The sequence below is a fragment of the Phaethon lepturus genome, unplaced genomic scaffold, assembly GCF_000687285.1.
Source record: "Phaethon lepturus isolate BGI_N335 unplaced genomic scaffold, ASM68728v1 scaffold19823, whole genome shotgun sequence".
NCBI classification, from domain to species: Eukaryota; Metazoa; Chordata; class Aves; order Phaethontiformes; family Phaethontidae; genus Phaethon; species Phaethon lepturus.
Window position 1 is genome coordinate 1 of NW_010529945.1, and position 18520 is coordinate 18520.

General features: G+C 35.1%; 1 protein-coding gene across 1 annotated transcript in view; it reads right to left on the reverse strand.

Annotated features, from left to right (window-relative positions):
* Positions 1 to 432: 432 nt before the first annotated feature.
* ARHGEF3 (Rho guanine nucleotide exchange factor (GEF) 3) overlaps positions 433 to 18520 on the reverse strand; it is a 29524-nt gene continuing 11436 nt past the window's right edge. The window contains 9 exon segments of the mRNA XM_010284114.1: positions 433 to 1166; positions 2124 to 2310; positions 4909 to 5079; positions 7293 to 7550; positions 9058 to 9134; positions 9236 to 9332; positions 9670 to 9732; positions 11528 to 11698; positions 18499 to 18520. The exon segment at positions 18499 to 18520 is cut by the window's right edge and continues 23 nt beyond it. Of these exon segments, the coding sequence (XP_010282416.1) occupies positions 820 to 1166; positions 2124 to 2310; positions 4909 to 5079; positions 7293 to 7550; positions 9058 to 9134; positions 9236 to 9332; positions 9670 to 9732; positions 11528 to 11698; positions 18499 to 18520 (1393 nt within the window). The 3' untranslated portion in view covers positions 433 to 819.

Sequence of the window (18520 nt, forward strand, 5' to 3'; positions counted from 1 at the left end):
ATATATGGCATTGAAAGCAAGCTACCAGCTTATTTACAAATACCCAGTATTCTCAGCATTTCATTTAATTCAGTGCTGGCTGTAGAAGGTTTGGTTGGGTTTGTGTTGTTTTGTCGTGGGGTTTTTTTTCCGGTTGGATTATTTTTAGCATTACATGCTTTGATAAATAAACCATAGCACTATGCTGACCACTTTGACCAGATTTTAATGAGTTCTGTTGCTGGATCTTAGGACAGTGCTTCATTTTGAAAAATTAATCCCTGAAGAGTCACTGGTTCCATGGCCTGCTGTTTATAGTTCTTGTTGATTTAAAACCGCAAGAGTTCAGATAGGTTATTGCAAGATGTTTTGTTGTTTTTTTTTTTCCCAACAAACTATTTTTCCCTTCCATGCCTTTAGGAAAACTTATCTTGATACCCATCCTGAAACTCCATATTAAGTCCACATCTTCAGCTGCCCTGTTAAAGGTCAAATAGAGTACTTTAAAAATTAGGAAAAGATTCTTTGTGTAATGCACATATAAACAGTAGTTTAGAGATTCTGTTTACAGCAGGAACATTAAGAATAACTGGTCAAGTACCTCTTTCATCCACCTTTGATGTTTATGGAATATAATCACAGGACATGAGTTGCAAGAGATTCCAGCTTATACAGATCAGCAGTTACAGTACTACACTCACAGGTACGAATACAAGGAGGACTGCATTGACATTGTCACAAAAAATATTTTAAAAGTGCTTCTCCAAACGGTTCCATGTATGGAATGCAAATACTGTACAGGTAAGAGACAGATTTTCTTCCATGAACTGTAAGTTTTTGTCAAACATTGGTTTCTATTTGCTTTTCATTTTCACAAGAGTTTGTCTGTTCCATATGTTCACAGTCAACACTGATCTCGCTGGTGTCCATACTACAGTCTGACTCACAGTCTGATTGGTCCATTTGCTCGAGCACGGTTTCTCCTTGGGGTACTCTGCTTCCATTTGGTGACAAAAGAAAACATGCTTCCGAGTTCAGCACGCCAGCTTTGCCTGCAGACATAACTTTTTCTTTGGCCTGGCGGATACAGTTAAGCCACTGTTGTTTGTTGAAGGAGTCATTGGCTTGGAGTGAGTGAGACTGGCTTTGAGATCCATTTTTGAAGCTGACTCTAAAGAAGTTTTTGACTGAAAGAAACAACACATATCAAAACACTGAATGCTTTGGCTGAATGGATTTTATAATAAATGAGCATATTAAAATAACAGAATCCATAAAATCTTTGACTTAATAATGTTTTCCTGCCAATACCACATCAGACCAGGGAGTCTGGGTATCCTTGTTTTGTGGAGCAAGAACACAGACCACCACAAGCATTCCTAATAATTTCTTATTGCTGGATCAAACCATTTTGCTTCTGCCATGTACGAGCTACCTATAAAGCTTTAAATGAATCAGCAGGATTAAGGCTTCTCCCACACTTCAACACCTCGCCTTCTACTTCTCTGCAAAGCAGATTTCCAGAACCTTCACTGAATACTGTGCCTTGTGTCAATTGGACATTGCCTCATCTCTTCCATTCACTTCACTCGTAAAGCAAATACATACCAAAACCCCTCAAAGTTTTCACAGGATAGGTGAGATTCAAAGGACCCTTACAATAGAAACAAGCATCTTTATAATATGCTTAATTAGAAGGACATTAACTCTTACCTCTTGACAGTAACATGAATAGCTGCAGTCTTAACACTGAGCACTACGTGATCTGTCAGCTGGAAGACTTAGTTATGGAATAGCAATCAACGTCTCCACAATAAAAGTCATACCAGCTAAAGCTTATCTTATGATTTCAAAATACACTTGCTTATAATTTTGTCAGTTTGCTACTACATTCTACATGTTCTCCCCTTCTCAATTCAGTAAAGAAGTAGGTGTGTGAAGAAATCCCAGTATCACTATAGAGAACTTTGAGGAACAATCTAAAAGTAGCAAGTTACAATATAATAAAAGTCTGAAATAAAAATGAAGATGTTGGATGTAGGTAATGTGGATTTTGGAGAAAACATTCTGATGTCTCACTGGCAGGTGTCTTAAGGTAATAATGACACTATATAAGCAAAGAAAAAATAAAGGTGTAGTCATACTTCTCTCATTGTTGCTGAATGCACCACGTATGGATCCACCCAATCGCACCTCTCCATCTTGCAAGTCCTCTAGCACAAGCTCCCTCACCGGAATTGGCTGACGATACAGCTGGTAGCAGAGCTGTTCATTATGTGTGATAGCTCGAGTAATCACCAACACTTCTTCAAAGAGGAAGACATGCAGTTTCTGTTAAAAATTAATAAATAATAATGCATTATTCCTTTAGAACATCATTAAACAAAATTTAAACTCTAGTGCATTATAACCTTGTGTTTTCAACAGTTAAAATAAATACGGATTCCTCTCTCCCCACTATTTAAAGGTCTTATGGAGCAACAGCATGTAAGTATCTAAATATAACCATTTAAAAACTTCTAAAATTATTTTTCTTGTCCTCAGTTTATGTCATGATCCTAGTTAATCTTTTAGCGTTGAGGCCTTGAAATGTGCATGACACATCAAAGCTCCCTCTACAGCACCATGCTTATATGCATTTTTCTTTGACACCCACTTTAACTTTTCTCTACTGCCTGTGTTACTAAGAGACACAGAATCTTACCCATTCAGATATTTTCAATGAACAATTATGAGCAGTCTTTTTACAATTCACATGCTGCTCACAATCAGCTTCATCACAGCTCTTTGAAGATCAGAAAATTACTTTTGCTCCTAGGTGGCACAAGTCACCTGTTATCATCTTTAAATTATGTTCCTCCTCCTTTTGCAATCTCCAGTGGCTTCCAATAATAAACAAACCGAAATTTTAAATTAATTTCACTTGATATCATGCATCAAAATTAATTTTTTGTTTTTCAATGCCAAAACTTTCTTCTCAGTCATGAGTAACTGTTCTTTGCTTCTAAAGTTGACCTGATTCTAAATCGAAATAGATGCATTATTTCTGGTTTTAACACAAGATGGATCTTCAGATCCATTTAGCTCACTATCCCATCTTCCAGTAGCTCATGCTTTCAGAAAACTGTAATGAAAGAGGTAATTATAGCAGAAACCTTTCCCAATATGCCTTGGCAGTCTTCTGATATTCAAAAAGTCCATTGTCATTCTATTTTTCAGCAACAGACGCCTCATTTTATATCCGTAAGTAGTCCAATTTTCTTCTGCTTGGGCCTCTCTAAGTCTTTGCAGGACACACACCTAAACTTCTTGCTTGTTCTTTATTCTGCAGTGCTGTCACCTTTTGTATTAACAGCGACTCTATGCAGAGTCAGGTAAAAAAAAAAAAAAGTAAAAAAAAAAAATCTATCCAGTATGTGTTTCAGTTTAGATGTTTGGCAAATGGCTGCCTTTTCATATTAATGAAATATGAAAGAGAGCGAAAATGTGAGATTAAACATTGGAGGTATATACAGGTATGGATGTTTGCTTCTGAAGTAGGGTTAGGTTTTGGTGGTTTTTTTAATATTCTGAGTGTGCAGCAAAAATATCTGGTTTATTTTGAAACTCAGTTTTTAAACCATCATCCACAAAATGTTGCAGATTCTTCATAACGTAAAGCTTTGTTATGGCCGATTTTAGTGGGAGTCATATGAAACATTTTCAATGGCGAGATCTCTTACTTGCTGCGAAAGCTAATAATTTGTAACAGCAGGTATGAGAAGGAGACCAATAACATTAAGATATAAATGGTTCGATCTGCTTTTCAACCCGTATCAAAGAAACGCAGAAACAAAAATATCCCACACTGACAATTGTATTCAAGGAATACATCAGTGTGGAAACCTCCCAAAAATACTGGAAAATTTTAAATATTGTTCACAAATGAAAAAGAATTAACTATATACTTCATGTTATGCTACCAAAGAAAGGAAGGGATAGCATGGATGGAGTAAAAGTTCACTAGAAAGATGAAAATTGCCAGTTTGTTCCTGCTAGTTTACTATACATTAACTGCCTGCCTGATCCTTATCAGGTGAACCAGAAAACAGCCTCCATTTCACCTCTCCATCTCAGCCATATGGTAAAACGTGATCCTTCTATTGTATGCATAAACATGCTACAAAGAAGCGCTCCCAATGCTGAGAAATGCATTTAGAATTATGCTTATTTTGTTTTTTTTTTTAAATAAAACTTTTAAGAGCTCAGTTAATGAGAAAAACATTTTTTTTCATTGTTTGTCCACTCAAAATTTCACCTTGTTTCTATTTGACATAGAAAAAAAAAAGTCTAAGAATGACTGGTTTCTTTTCTATTATATTCTGTTCTCTAGTAATCTGCATGTTCTTTATTTTTTATATTGGAAAATTCTGCTTATGACACTTATCAATATTGCAGACTCCTGGAGACTGGAATTGGCAGTATCAAATACCAAACTTCTCTGGTCAACGAATTCTCACTGAACTTCAACAAATAATCAAGTAAAACATTCTTAATAACCACAGCCTTTGACAGATTTAAAATGTTAGTATATTTTGTGTGTCATTAGAGACATTACTATCACATCTCTGAGACGAGAAAGATGTTTCTTATTTGTATTTTTTTTCCCCTGCAAGTTTTACTGAAATTTATCAATTTACAATTTAGCCAGAATATTGTTAAGTCCCCTTAAGAGACAGACACACATACAAGCCTACCTTCATATACAGGTATTTGCTTGCTAAGCAAAATGATAAGTGTTATATATAATAGTCAATATTTATCAACTTCCTGTACATGAGAGGGTATGATAGGGTGATGTTTCTGTATGTATACTCACAGCTCTTTTAGCTGTCCTGCAAAAAGAAGATATCTTTAGAAGCTATTTATGACAAAAGATTTATTCCTTACCACTCCCCTGTTGTTCTTCAGTTCACCATGACAACATACAACACGTGAATTATCAATCAATGAATCCCTTTGACCTTCTTCAAGATAAATAAGTCTCTCTTTGTAATACTGGCATTCAGATTCACCAGTCTTTATGTTGATTTCAGCCACTATGCCCTGAATTATATTTATCTACAGAAAAAAAAAGAAAAACACATGAACTTTAATTAGACAGTCCAGTATTCACAGCTGTCTCCTAATAACATTTCCTAATGAAATGTAGCTACAAGAAAATACATTTTGATTTACAGTGTATGTTTAATGAATTTATGTAGGCCAGTCTATAAGAGTATTAATATTAGCAACAGAATTAAGCAGACTACAGTGTACAAAGACACTTCTGTTTAGCTTTATCATTGTTTCTAACAGAGGACAAATAACCTGCCTTAAAAATATTTATTTGAAATAGATTGTAATTATCTGAAAACTACTGCATCATATCAGAGAACAAGAAACAGAAGAACTACCAAGATCCTTATCCCACAAAATATGGAACTAGCCTGAAACACTAAATTCACAACTGTTGTTCACTATGGAAATTACCCTCTGGAAATAAGGTGAATTAATTTTATTTTACAATTCCACTTCTTGCATATATGTAAAATTTTTACAATTAAAAGTAGTAATTATTTTGACTTTTTACTTTAAAAAACATTAAAAAGAAAGCTTTGCCTTTTCTATAAAATTGCGCTCCCCATCTTGAGTTTCCTTATACTATGCACTCTTTAAGGACCTTGACATCAATTTATCTGAAATTTAAAATATGTCTCCTTAATTGGGCATGTGGATGTAAAGTTCTGTTGATTTTATTCAACTCTAACAGTGATCATCAGTTGCTTAGACCGATCAAATTCCTCTGTTAAATAACTGGAGGTGGAGCAGGGGAATGGGTTGAGACATACATGCCCAAACAGGTAATTCAAGAATCTACTGATCCCAGGAGATTTATCAGGGATCAGCTTGGCCCAGTGTGCTTATAGCAGATTGCCAGACAGGAAGACAAATAGAATTCATAAGCCTAAAACAGTGTTAAGAGTCAACCACATACAGTAATTTCTGTTTCCTAATTTAACCTGACATATACAATTTATAAAATATATCACTTCAAAGATAAACAGTGATCTGCTGAAGCAGAATACCGCAAAGCTATATAAGGCTATTGGAATATCAAGGAAAAAAAATTCTGATTATAGTTTATTACCAAATACAAATACTGGAAGAAAGGATTTAAATTTGTTTTTTAAAGATATTACCAGACATTATGTAGTAAAGCAAACCTCAGAAATAAGAAGGATTCTTTGAGGTATTTATGATTTTTTGTTTGGGTTTAAAGGAATATGCACAAGGGGAAAATGTACCTTATAGATTACATGTAAATGCAAGTATCCAAACTTTGAATTTAAACCACAGTTGTCCAATTTCACAACGGAGCTGGGCAAGGGATTTGGGGAAGGAATAGCAGAACAGTAGTGGTCAGGTACATATGTTGTGAAACATGCACTATCCAAAAAAAGCAGGGCTGTCATTTTTCAGCAAACAAATACTAAAAATATACAAAATATTCAAGTCTAGGCAAATAATAAATTTTGTCCTCAAAATAGTAATTAAATTTACTTACATTTAAATACTATTAAAATCAGTAGGACACTGATGATACTTATTTATTCATTAATTTAGAAGTGTGTTTCAAACAAATCCACTAGAGTAAACTCCTTTACTCCCAGATACACACTTGCATATGTGCACCTTTTATTGCATTTTTTATATATACACCACCCCCCCCTCACTCTATGGAAAAGAACAGAAATCTTAGAAACCTTTCAGAATATCTGAATAAGGTCCCTTTATATTACTAAGTAAGTTTTAAAGCCTTGGATTTATCCCTCTGGTTTTACTTCAGAAAGTGCAACACTATTCTGAATAAAAAAGAATGAAGTCAAATTTCATCAACATTCCTGCAGATGATAATTAATCCAGATTCAGAGGTTATGCAAGGTCTGAAGCCAGGGAATAAAACCTATCGAAATGATCTAAAACCTGAAAAGAAATCTCCACATTACCCAACTTAGATCAGAATGGAAAATGACATTGAAAGGTAACTACAAAATGGACAAGGATTGGACAGGAGCTGTGGAAAACACCTTCCACCCACCCCCTTTTTTTGGTATCACTTTGCTACTGAAATAGGATTTAACTGGGGAAGCAGGGCTAGATATTTCATGTATTAGTTTCGGCTGTTTGTGTAAGTATTAGCATTTCCGTATTTTATGTAGTGTCCCTTAATTCATTAATAAGATAACAGTGCTGTAATCTCCTAAAAAAAACTAAACCAAACAGTAACTCACAGCTTCTTCAAGGTGCTGCTGATCTGCATGATCGTTTGGTGTGTGTCTCAAAATTTCTCTGAGTAGTAATGGGTATTTAACCAAACGGCTTCTTGGGATGTCAAGGAAATTCCAAAGGTCCAGTTTGCGACTAAAAGGAGACTCTAAGCAGCGCTGTAGGAAGTCTTGCACTCTGTGATCTTGTTTCTTATGATCCAGTAAAGCTTTGGCTGCTACTTGATTGCTGCAGTAGCTATCATAGGTGTTTAGGCATGGAAGCTGAGGAAAGAAATAAATTATTCTGCAGCTGAAACAAAGCACAGTTTGCTATATAGAAAGTTTCAAGTGATTGAGGATGTCAGAACTCATATGCTGAGAATCTTTCTTCTCAGATCCTAGAGATCTCCAATATTATTCCAAAGCATTAAAAATATCCATGCCTGAAGATTGAGCACTACTTAGTGCAGGCAATAGTTGAAAACAGACTCTGATTTTAATTATGAGTGGAAACAAAAGCGTAGGAATGAGTACTCCTAGACCTGGCCTTTTTTAGATAAGCAAACTTCTATATTGCCCTCAAGAGCCTTGACCAAACTAAGACGACAGAACTGTGCCTTAAATGTGAAAAAAAACAACCAAACACCCCCCCACCCCGAGCTTATATGTTGGTTAGTGCAATATATCCATTTACAAAACTTGCTATATTAACACACAATGTATGTAAAATCTTCAACAAAAGAAATTAGACTCAGACATATTTGGACCAAGAGAAGTTCACTGGTGTTCACAACACACCAGAAAATAAACATATTTAAAATTACTTTATGCAAAGAAAAACAGAGGTAATTTTTGACACTTACAAGCTTATCATTAACTATTTGCATTATGTGCTAGTAGTGATCATGTTTCTCATATTTACAATAAGCCACTGTTTCACACAGAGCTGCTAAATGCCTGTTAATAACTAATGCCTTAAAAATGTCAGGCCCTTTTTTCCTGCTAAATTTCATTCCTTACATATGCTTACAAATAAACTTTTGACATATCTAAATCCTTTTTAAAACAGCTCATTTTTAATATGAGCAATGTTATAAAAAAAAAAAACAAAAAAAACCCCAAAAAACAACAAAACAAAAAAACCCAAAAGCTATTTCCAGTAGTTATGTTGTTGGATGCTAGTGAAAAGTGAACTTACCAACTTTTTGTTTTGGGAGGCAGCAATAGCATCTCACTTGTATCCCTGTCTGCCTTACTTTAACAAACTTCTAGAAAATTAGTATCTTTGACAGCACTAATGACTACCTATTACCTTGACTGGAGCAGACTGACATTCAGAAATAACTGCAGGGTGCCCTTACACAATGTGACTGTTCAAGCTTCATTTCCCTAGGAAACCAGAATACAAATAGGGGCAGATTTTTAAATTATCTACATCAGACAAACTCTAGTTTGACTCTTTTTATTTAAAGCATATTAAATACTGCTCAGCTCCTGAGTAGCAAAAGCTTTAAAAACAACATCCTAGTCTAAATCTTTTAATGGGAAATATCTGAAAAGATAAAATATTCCATTATGTCTCTAAATAGTTGTCTTTAAAAATAAAGGTTACCATGTAAAAATAATTGGAGAATATATTTTTGACATATTATGCTAGATGTGGAAAGGAAATTGTCTGATAAAAACTATATTGCAGCTCCAAACTAAAGTCCCAAAATTGATTAAAAACTCTGCCTTACCCAACAGCTCCAAACTAAAGTCCCAAAATTGATTAAAAACTCTGCCTTACCCAACCCACAAGAATATGGCCAACATGTTCTGTTGATCCATCAGGTTTCCTGACTTCTTGAAGTCGCCGAAGAAGATCTGATCATAATTTAAAAAAGAAAAGAAACTTCACTTAATGAACTGGATGACTATAAATTTATGTGCAATAGTAATGCAGACAAAGACTACTTGAGTTTTACCTTCATGTAGAGGAATTAGAGAGTCCAACGTTCCAAAAATTTGGTTCAACTCTTGCTCTGTCATTATGGAAAGTTTAAGCATTGGGTCATGATAAGCCTGAAGAGGAAAAAAGGGAGCTCTGTAATTAACATATAATTGATAGTTGAAAAATTAGTGATAGCATTTAAAGCTCCCTGTAAGTAAAAACAAGACCAATTCCTGAGAATATTTTAAAGTTTCATAACCATATCTTAAAATAACCATTTCATACTTAAAAAAATAATTAAAGCAGCACATTTAAGTGTTTCAGAAAGAACAGGATAATAGAAATGTAGTTGTTTTTTTTCCCCCCTTTTACTGTCTTAGCAAGTATTAAAAGCAAGGATTATTTTCAAAGTGGTATGAACCAATGACTACTACTGTTTGTTGTATTGTGTTTTTTTTAAAAACATACTTTTTTTGCTAGCTTCAGATCTTCTATTAAGTCTTCTTCTCCCTGGGAAAGTTCAAAGATAGCCTGTAAAGAGAGACACAAATATTATGAAATATCTTTCTTTAATCTATACTCAACTTGTGGACTTGATGTTATATTCTGAACAGCTGTCTTAATACCATGTAGCAAAATTTCTCTGCTAAATCTAATTGCAGAAATAAAGTAAGGCTTTATTCCATAGCTACAAAATCATGTGCAGTATTTTTTAAAAAGAGAGCTATAACAGATTGTTCATTAAATGCTTATCGGAAATAGCCACAGAATTCATATTTTTTCAAATGGATGTGTTTCCAGATGGGGTAGCTATCTTCAGTGTGATATTTTGACTCAACTATGTCTTAACCATTTATACAACTCTTTGCATAGGAGTTTGTTGTGCTCCGTTTTAACACATGCAGTGGTAAAAGTTCCAGGTAGTCTAGTAAGTAAAAAACAGATCTTCTTTAAAACTTTTCTTTGGTAGTGAGCACTTTTTTTTTTTTTGGTAGCAGTTCATTTTTTTTGTTATAAAGGCTGAGCTCTACTTAACTGTTGGCTGTTACTTCTTTTGAAGCAGATTTGAGAATTTAATGCTGGCAGATTAAAAATCACCACCACTCTAATACACTGGCTTATCAAAATACCATTGTGTTTACTTATTACATGATTTCATGCTAAACTGGGGTACAGTAAAGGTTAACATTTTGGTCAGTTAGAATTACAAACTTTACAGTTTATGTTTTCAACCTGCATAAATCATGGAAGAACATTTTCAGCTAGTGCAGATTCTCCTAGCTTGATAATATGCATGCACGAAGGCTCGCCATAGCATGAGTTAACTGACAGCGCGTGCACGGAAGCAGCTCAGATAGTCTGTGGAGGCATGTGGTATAAGAACCAATATAAAGCAGAACCCTTATGCAAAACTTCCTGGAATACAGCTCATTTATTTGGGCTCCGTGAAGGGCCCTGGCTTCTGCCCCAAGACAGTAATGACTATTACGCTATGCAAACAGTTTCTACAGTTTATTTTTCCAATAAAATGCCTTTGAAGTTCTCAATTCTGAAAGTTATTTCCTATTAATTCTTGTACAATGTTAAAATCTGTATAAGAAATGCTTGACGTTACTGTTGTTTGATTTATGATTCAGTCCCTGAAATATTCTGAGAGATTGTTACAAACTTTGTTGATACTGCTAGAAATTTCTGTAGAAAGAAACCTTGATTCTGTGGGAGCTCTGTCACTGTAACATGAACTATTTAAAATTTGTCATCTACAACACATTAAAACCACTGACCTACTCTTCTTTTTTTTTTTTTTTTTTTTTTGCGCTTTGGAAGATACATCTTTTGATCAGTATTTCATCTTTCTAGCACTGAAAACTTCCTCAGCGACACTGTTTTCCAACAAGGGAAATGATTGTGCATTTCTGTGCGTAAATATCACTCGATGAATTACCTGTTCCTGAAATAGCATGCTCGTCTATCATTACTAGAACAACAAAATACCAACCATCACTACAGAAACTGTCATACAGAACATGTACACCATTCAGCCAATCACAGTACAATGTATCTTAGTTACTTCACATTTATTAAGGAAATACGACGAGTTGATTTTAAAAAAGGACATATTCATCTAATATAGCTTGAATTATAAAGACTAGGGATGGAATTCTGCTGCTAGTGGAGGTGGTGGTGTTCTGCTTAATTTCAGGAAAGTTTCAAGTACTATTCTAATGCCTAGTAGCATTCCTCAACTCCATGCCTTAAAGATGACTTTTGAACATGAAAAGTCTTTTTGAACATGAACATTCATGGTAAAAAAAAAAAATTATACCTCTTGACGCTTGATTTCTTTAGATGTAAGCACGTGATTGACACAAACATCAAAGGTCTCACTCCATAGTTTGCTGTCTCTCCGCTTTGTGTTAGCGGGGGGCATATTTCGAGACCATGGTCGTGGACTGAAGAGATCTGGGCGGCTGTCACTACGGAAACTGATAGAACGCTAGAAATACATAGAAGAACAGTTTTTCTTGTTTGAACAGGTTTACATTACACTTCCCCCCCCCCCCCCAACGTATATAGTTCAGTACAACAAATGTTATCTAATTAAAGTTTACTGTGACTTAATAGCAATGTTTAGTACTGGGAATATAAGAGAAATTATTTTAATACATCTTTATGAAGGGACAGTACTTCCATTCCTGAAGTGAACTATGTCCACGCTCTGTTCTCAACATGTTTAAAACTATACAATGCATTCGTATACCATGCAACAGGAATGAACTACAGGGATAATGGCAGAATGGTACAACACACAATCAAAACTCATCAAATACAAAGTTTCAATTCAGTAAAAAGACAGGAATTATTCATGCATTACACATATCTGCCTCATTAGATCTCTAATACTTAAAAATTTAGAATTAATGCAAATTTTAGAGACAAAACTAGTATGAATACTTTGGATTTCACTTTGGGAGAAAGATTCAATTGTTACACAGAAACTCTGGAAAGCCAGGACAGCAAAATCTGGTAGATAAACTCATCTTGTGTATCAACTGAAGGTCAAGAGAATTGTTGGTTTTTGTTAATTTTTGAGGGGTGTAATAGTTCAAAAATGTCTGTACTGAGAAATAATAGGTCCTACCTTGAGGATATCAGATGAAAAGGTGCATTACATCAAACTCATATTAATGACTTAAGGAAAAAAAAAAAGACATTTTCTCAGTTGGGCAGAAAAAGGTTTCATAAAGTAAGACTGCCCTTCAAAACCTTTCCTCTTACCTCAATAAGTGTCTTGCTACCTGATGGTAATACTGGCTTTTTTTTTTTTTCTTCATAAACTGTCAGAATCATCAAAGATTTGATTGCTATAATCATTCCAGATATGTTCAGAAGTAGGATTAAATAATTAGTGCTATAATGCTCTAAACTGGGTTTGATACATGGCGAAACCCTTTCAACTGGTAACGTCCTGCCTCTTCAGACGTATACTGAAATCAAGAAACTAATTCACGTAAACAGGTGTGGAATGGGTATCTGACTGAAAAGAGAAGAACAATCACATTATTTTTAAGGAAAAGGTATGTCAATATTCAGCTTTTAATGTTTGTGGCAAGCAAGAGGCCAGATTCTTTTCACACCACGTGCTCCTACTTATTTCCTAGCATTTGGAGAAATGTGTTAAAACAATCAGTGCTAGCAGACAGCAAGTTGTGAGGTACCAGTATTGTGTTACACTACTGTAGAATCTTTATGAATATTCCTGGAGCCTCTAAACTTATGATGTGTATCAGCATCTCCATACCTATTATGTGGTCTGGTCTTAAACTTCAATAAAAACAAGTCCAATTTTAAGTGAGATTTGAGAATTCTATTTGCCTGTAGGCTTTAGAGTTCAGGCTACAGATGGATACTTTATGTTCTCACTGTCCTCTTTTGAAAAGGTAATTTTCTTGCTTCCTTAAAATCAGAGGCTTCTTTTAGTGGTCCTATCTCTGAAATGCCTCAAGTATTTCACAATGTTGAAATACTCTACATTTTTCTTGTTATTTAAAACCTGCCTTACATAACATGTTCAATTGCCTTGGGTAAGAATATTTATCACAAAATAAATTCTCTTCATTTCCAGATTGAGAGCAGCATATACAAAGTACAGTATTTGAAATTCTCCTCTGAAGATAAGAGCCCATGAAATTCAAACAGTGCGTATAAATACAATGTTTTTTAAAATACCAGAAGCCATGTTGAGCCCTACTTGGAATAGACAAAACTCCTAAAAATAAACACACACACACATATATATACCAACCTTCCAAAACTTTGCAAGTCAGGTGCTAGTCTTCCTTCAAGAGTTAAGAAGATAAAGAAACACACATGAAATTACATGCTTAATTTACACTTGTTATAATGATGAATCATGGAACTCGTTATTTTCACATGCAAATGGAAAGATTAGGGAAAAGAGGCAGGTGTGTTGCATTCACAAATCACCAACCATGAGAATGCAGCCAAGCAGAACAGTTGTCATTCCATGACCCAAGGTGGAATGCCCCTTTCCATGCATTCCCATATGCATCCTCCAGTATATAGCTCCTTTGTTTGTGGTGGTGGTTTGTTAAAGGAATGTTTTAAGTTGAATGGAGAAAGTACTTAAAATGAACAGCACTAGACAGACTGATTTTAAAGTAAATGCCTTGATCTTGACAAAAAGTCATATGTTATAAAATGGCATGCACCTGTAACAGCAAACTGAAATTACATACAGTGTTTTGAGAAAAGTAAGCTTTCACATTCACCGATAATAATGTTTCTTTATGCTGCATGAGAATGTTTGATACTGTTCTCTAGAGCCCTATACTGTCCTCCTTTGGGCAGAACGGGCAAAAAAAGGCTAAGAGACTCAAAAGGAAACCAAACTCCCCAAAATCCTGCTTGCTTGCTTAGCACCTCTTCTACCTGGACACAAGTAAGTATATATTTAACTGATTTCTCTCATACATTAGCCTTTTAATTAACCATACAAAGTGTATCTTGCTTAATAAGGAACACTAGATTGAGCATATTTATTAGTGGAAAGGGAAAGAAATGTTTTGAGGTGTTATTTAATAAGGACAAATTTCACTTGAAGGGCAAGTGGTTTCTTTGTCTGTCATGTTTCCATCTTTTATACACTTAACACAGCAAAGGTAAAAACATTGCCTGACTTATCCCGGTATGCTGAAACCTAGTCAGGCCGGGAATCACATACTTCAGTGTGGAATCCAAGCTTGTTTTGACATACTATGTTCTCCTTTGCATACACATTGCAGAAATTAGCTTGTAAAGCTATGAAGAGACAACCTAACACATTACCAGGGAAATACTATTTAATGCTGAAATTAATACTTTGTCACTTAAGAGTCAAGCATACTTGAATCATCAATGCTGTAACAGACAAGAATAGAAACCAGATTTAAACCTGATATATAAGCCTAATTAAAGAAATCCCCAAATAAACAATAAATTATTTCAATAAAATTCTCTAATAGTTTAAGATAAATGTACAACATCAGTTTAACCACCTCAGTTCTTCTACTTTACCCTTTTTCTCCCCCCCCCCCCCCACTTTGGGCAAATAAGCAGACTTGTTTCAGTTTAGTGGAATAGAGCCCTAAATTGAAGTTCTACCAGAAATTTTTAAAAATACGTTTAAAGGTACCGATGGTATCTTTGGTTGGTACTTGCCATAAAGGAAAAAAAAAAAAAAAAAGAAATCAGTCATGTGATAGAATCCCACGAAAGAATTGTAGGAATGTCAAAACAGCATTTCTACTTCTCCAGCCTTTTAAAAAGTATTTTCCTAGTTTCTGGCTTCCTTAAAAAACATGTCCAGCACACTGGTTAAAAATTATCCCCGTCTGGTATTATTAAAATTTTCACATAATTCCAAAAACTAAAGGAGCTGGGGAAGAATCCAGCCACAAGCCCTGATTTTGTTTACTGTATTTATCTGACTGCAATAGCTTTCACTGGCTGTTCAGTGTTCAATGTGTTACTGCTGTTAATTCATTCAATTAACAAACCTTAATTTCAGCTGCAGTAAAAAAAAACAGCTTCATGTACTGGGAAAAGGGCACTACAGCTTAAAGTCCTAGCATCCAGAACCGACATTGAAGAGTTTTCTTCTGAAGGATTTTTAGAAATTTACGCTGTCTTAAGATAGATAAAAATAATTTGGGCTCCCTATTTAAATTCAAAACACACTGATGAAAACTTAAGTTGCAGAGGAAGCTAGCCAGACTTTTAATTTCTCTCTTCAGCATCAGCTGGAGTTCTTTTTCTGATCCTATTTTCAGCTTTTAAGCTGAACAGCATAGCTGTGAACCAGACCAAGCAGAAGCAAGCAGATCATCATAATCATTAGTCTAGTTTGACGCAGACTCAAAATACTGCTATGACAAAGTGGTTTTCCAGGTGGATAAACAGATAAGAATACCTGCTTAGCATTTGGTATCCTGCGTATATACAGACTCTGTCAGAGATGAAGCTAACAGCATTGTATTAGTCAGTCCACAGTCCTCTATGTGACAGAAACAGAGTGACTACAAGTAGTCAAAAAAGCCCAGAAAGCAAGCTGGAAAGACCTTGTGTTTTTTTACTTGGAATCCTTGTGGAAAAGTATTGACCATAATGTGGAAAACTGTAATAAAGTTAAGATGACATAAAGAACGCCAACTACGTCTATAACCAATAAAATACTCAAAACATGAAAAGTTGCTAAGAACATATCTTAACAGACACTACACAGATCTCAGACACATGGGTGTTTCTCTTCAACATGCATGCAGAAAGTCCATCAATATAAAGTGGAAGTTACACGTAAATTATGCACAATAAACTTTTTTTCCCCTCTTACATGTATCTTCCATTCAAAAAGAATACATAAGAAGGTTTGTTTGAAATGCCATAAAGGAAACTCAGAATTTTCTAATTCCTTTTATTGATGCTGTTGGAGTGGTCTTTTTGGATGTTCTGTTGGCTTTGTTTTGTTTTATTCCAGGGGAAGAAGTTGTTTGTTTTGGATGTTGTGGTGATGAATAGTAGTTTTCTTCATTTTACAGATACAGAACATCTAGCAGCAACGCAAGAAGAAACATGGGTTTTGACTGAAATAACTTAACAATAAGGATACATAAAAGTTCATCCAGTAAGAAAAATCAACACTGTTTTCTTTTTACAGGTGGTACACCATGAAGAAAAATCCTACTCTACACTGCTCCACAACATACTCCACAATATACTGCTCCAGTGACAGCCATGTCAATACATAATGAAGTAAAAAAGCCAAATTTTTCTAAATAATTCCAAATGGGGCGCCCAAGTATGAGAAAGTCAGTCTTTTTTTCCCCTGTTCTATTGTTGCTGGCAAAATCAGATTAGAAGTCAATGTCCAGCCAGCCATGAAGGCAGTTTTCAGAGACATCACCAGCATGTATCACTTGGAAATGGATTCAGACCTAAGATTTGGAGAACATACAGGTTGATTTCTCATTGCAGCTCCTTCAAGCACATAGTTACTTAGAGGAGCTGGTGTGAATAACATCACTGTTTAATCTGCTTAGAAGTAGACAAAATACATTCTTATAATCAATGTGAACAGAGCAAGATAGAAATGCTTGCAACAGTAAGACTTGCCACAAAGCCACTGTTTTCTCTCCTGCTTTTGTCAAAATTTGCCCTGAAACAAATTTATGTAGCTCTCATCTTGGGAAGCTGCTACTACATGCATGAAAGGATAGTTTGTTTCGGATAGTCTAAATCAAACTTTGTTAACTACAATATCATACTGGACAACCCAGTCTCAAAGGCATTCACTACAGAACGATAGCGTAGGTACTTAAACGAGGACAACAGCTGTCTAAGGCTGTGAAAAGGGAAGCACCGTGCTCAGAAGCAGGTTAGCCAAAAATTAATTCATTTTCCACACTCCTCACAACTGGAACTAATGTAGTCCTTTCAGAGTCGGGCCAGTTTTTTCCTGGAGGCAGACTATGGAGGAGATTTATACACCCCAGGGAACACAGGCATCTCTGCTCTAGTCACGCTATAATACACCTTTTGGATCAAACCCAGATTAAAGGGGAGTTCAGCCATTTTGCCTTTCCTCCAACCCACATATGCAGCTTTATATGCAGATGTCTGCACTTCCAAAATCATAGGAACCAAACACAGGAAAATCAATGTTAAAGAAACGCTGTAATGTCTGTTTTACAGATAAGTACCACTACAGAAAAATGAGGTTCTTTCCCAGGACTTTTTATTCATTTGTCATAAGACTCCTTAGCTCTAAGGTTTTATTTCTTTCCTGCTTTAGATTAACAGATAACTTCAGTAACACTCCAATTAAGCTAATTTTGATTAAGTATCAGTTTTAATATATTCAAGATATTTTTATATTTCCTCTCAAAGAAGTTAGGCTTGTTAAATAATTTTCTTTAGATCTTATACATGCCTTCTTACATAAACTGTTTTAAAGAGGAAACTGCCTGGCTTTCTAGGCCAGACCCACACCACTATGGCATGTCCCAACTGTTTGCCACTCATGATAACCATTAGGAGTTGAGCACCCAAATGTTTTGCAGTTTCTAGGTCCAAAGGCACAAATACTGTATGAATTAAAAGTTCCATTAGTTTTTAAGTATGTTAAATATTATGCACCTAATCTATAATTTAGAAATTTCAATACAAAATAATTTAATTCCTAACTTGCATTTAAAATTTGCATGCCCTTTATTAATTTTCATCATCAACTTCAGAATTTTTGGGGTTTTTCCTCTCAATTGTTCACTAAGTCTTTTATTTAGGCAAGGTCAAACTTCTCTACACAGAAGTAGATTTAGCACTCTTACATGACTAACTATACCAAAAATAACACTTCCAAAGAAACCAACCCAAATTAGTAGAAAGTATCATGGAAAATTTCATGTTCATCATGAACGTTCATCAAATTTAAAAACCAATCTTAATCCTTTAGTATAACAACTTTTATATGGTACGGCTGCAACAGTTTTCTTACCAGCAATTAAAAAAAATCAGTTATCCGACAGAGAAGTGTTTTTTTGAGGTGAGAGTTCTAAGTTTTTAAGTTGACTGGCTCTGTAGTCCTAAATTGCCTAAACCCATCTGGCACATTACAATGGCGTGTGGGTGCACAGACGTGCCGTTCACATTCCCATGCTAACCCTAGAAGAAATTGCGAATATGTATGCATTCCCCTTTTAGCAATGCAGTTTAATGCAGCAATGTATTTACTGAGATTACCTGAAGTGTCTGGCTGAACCTC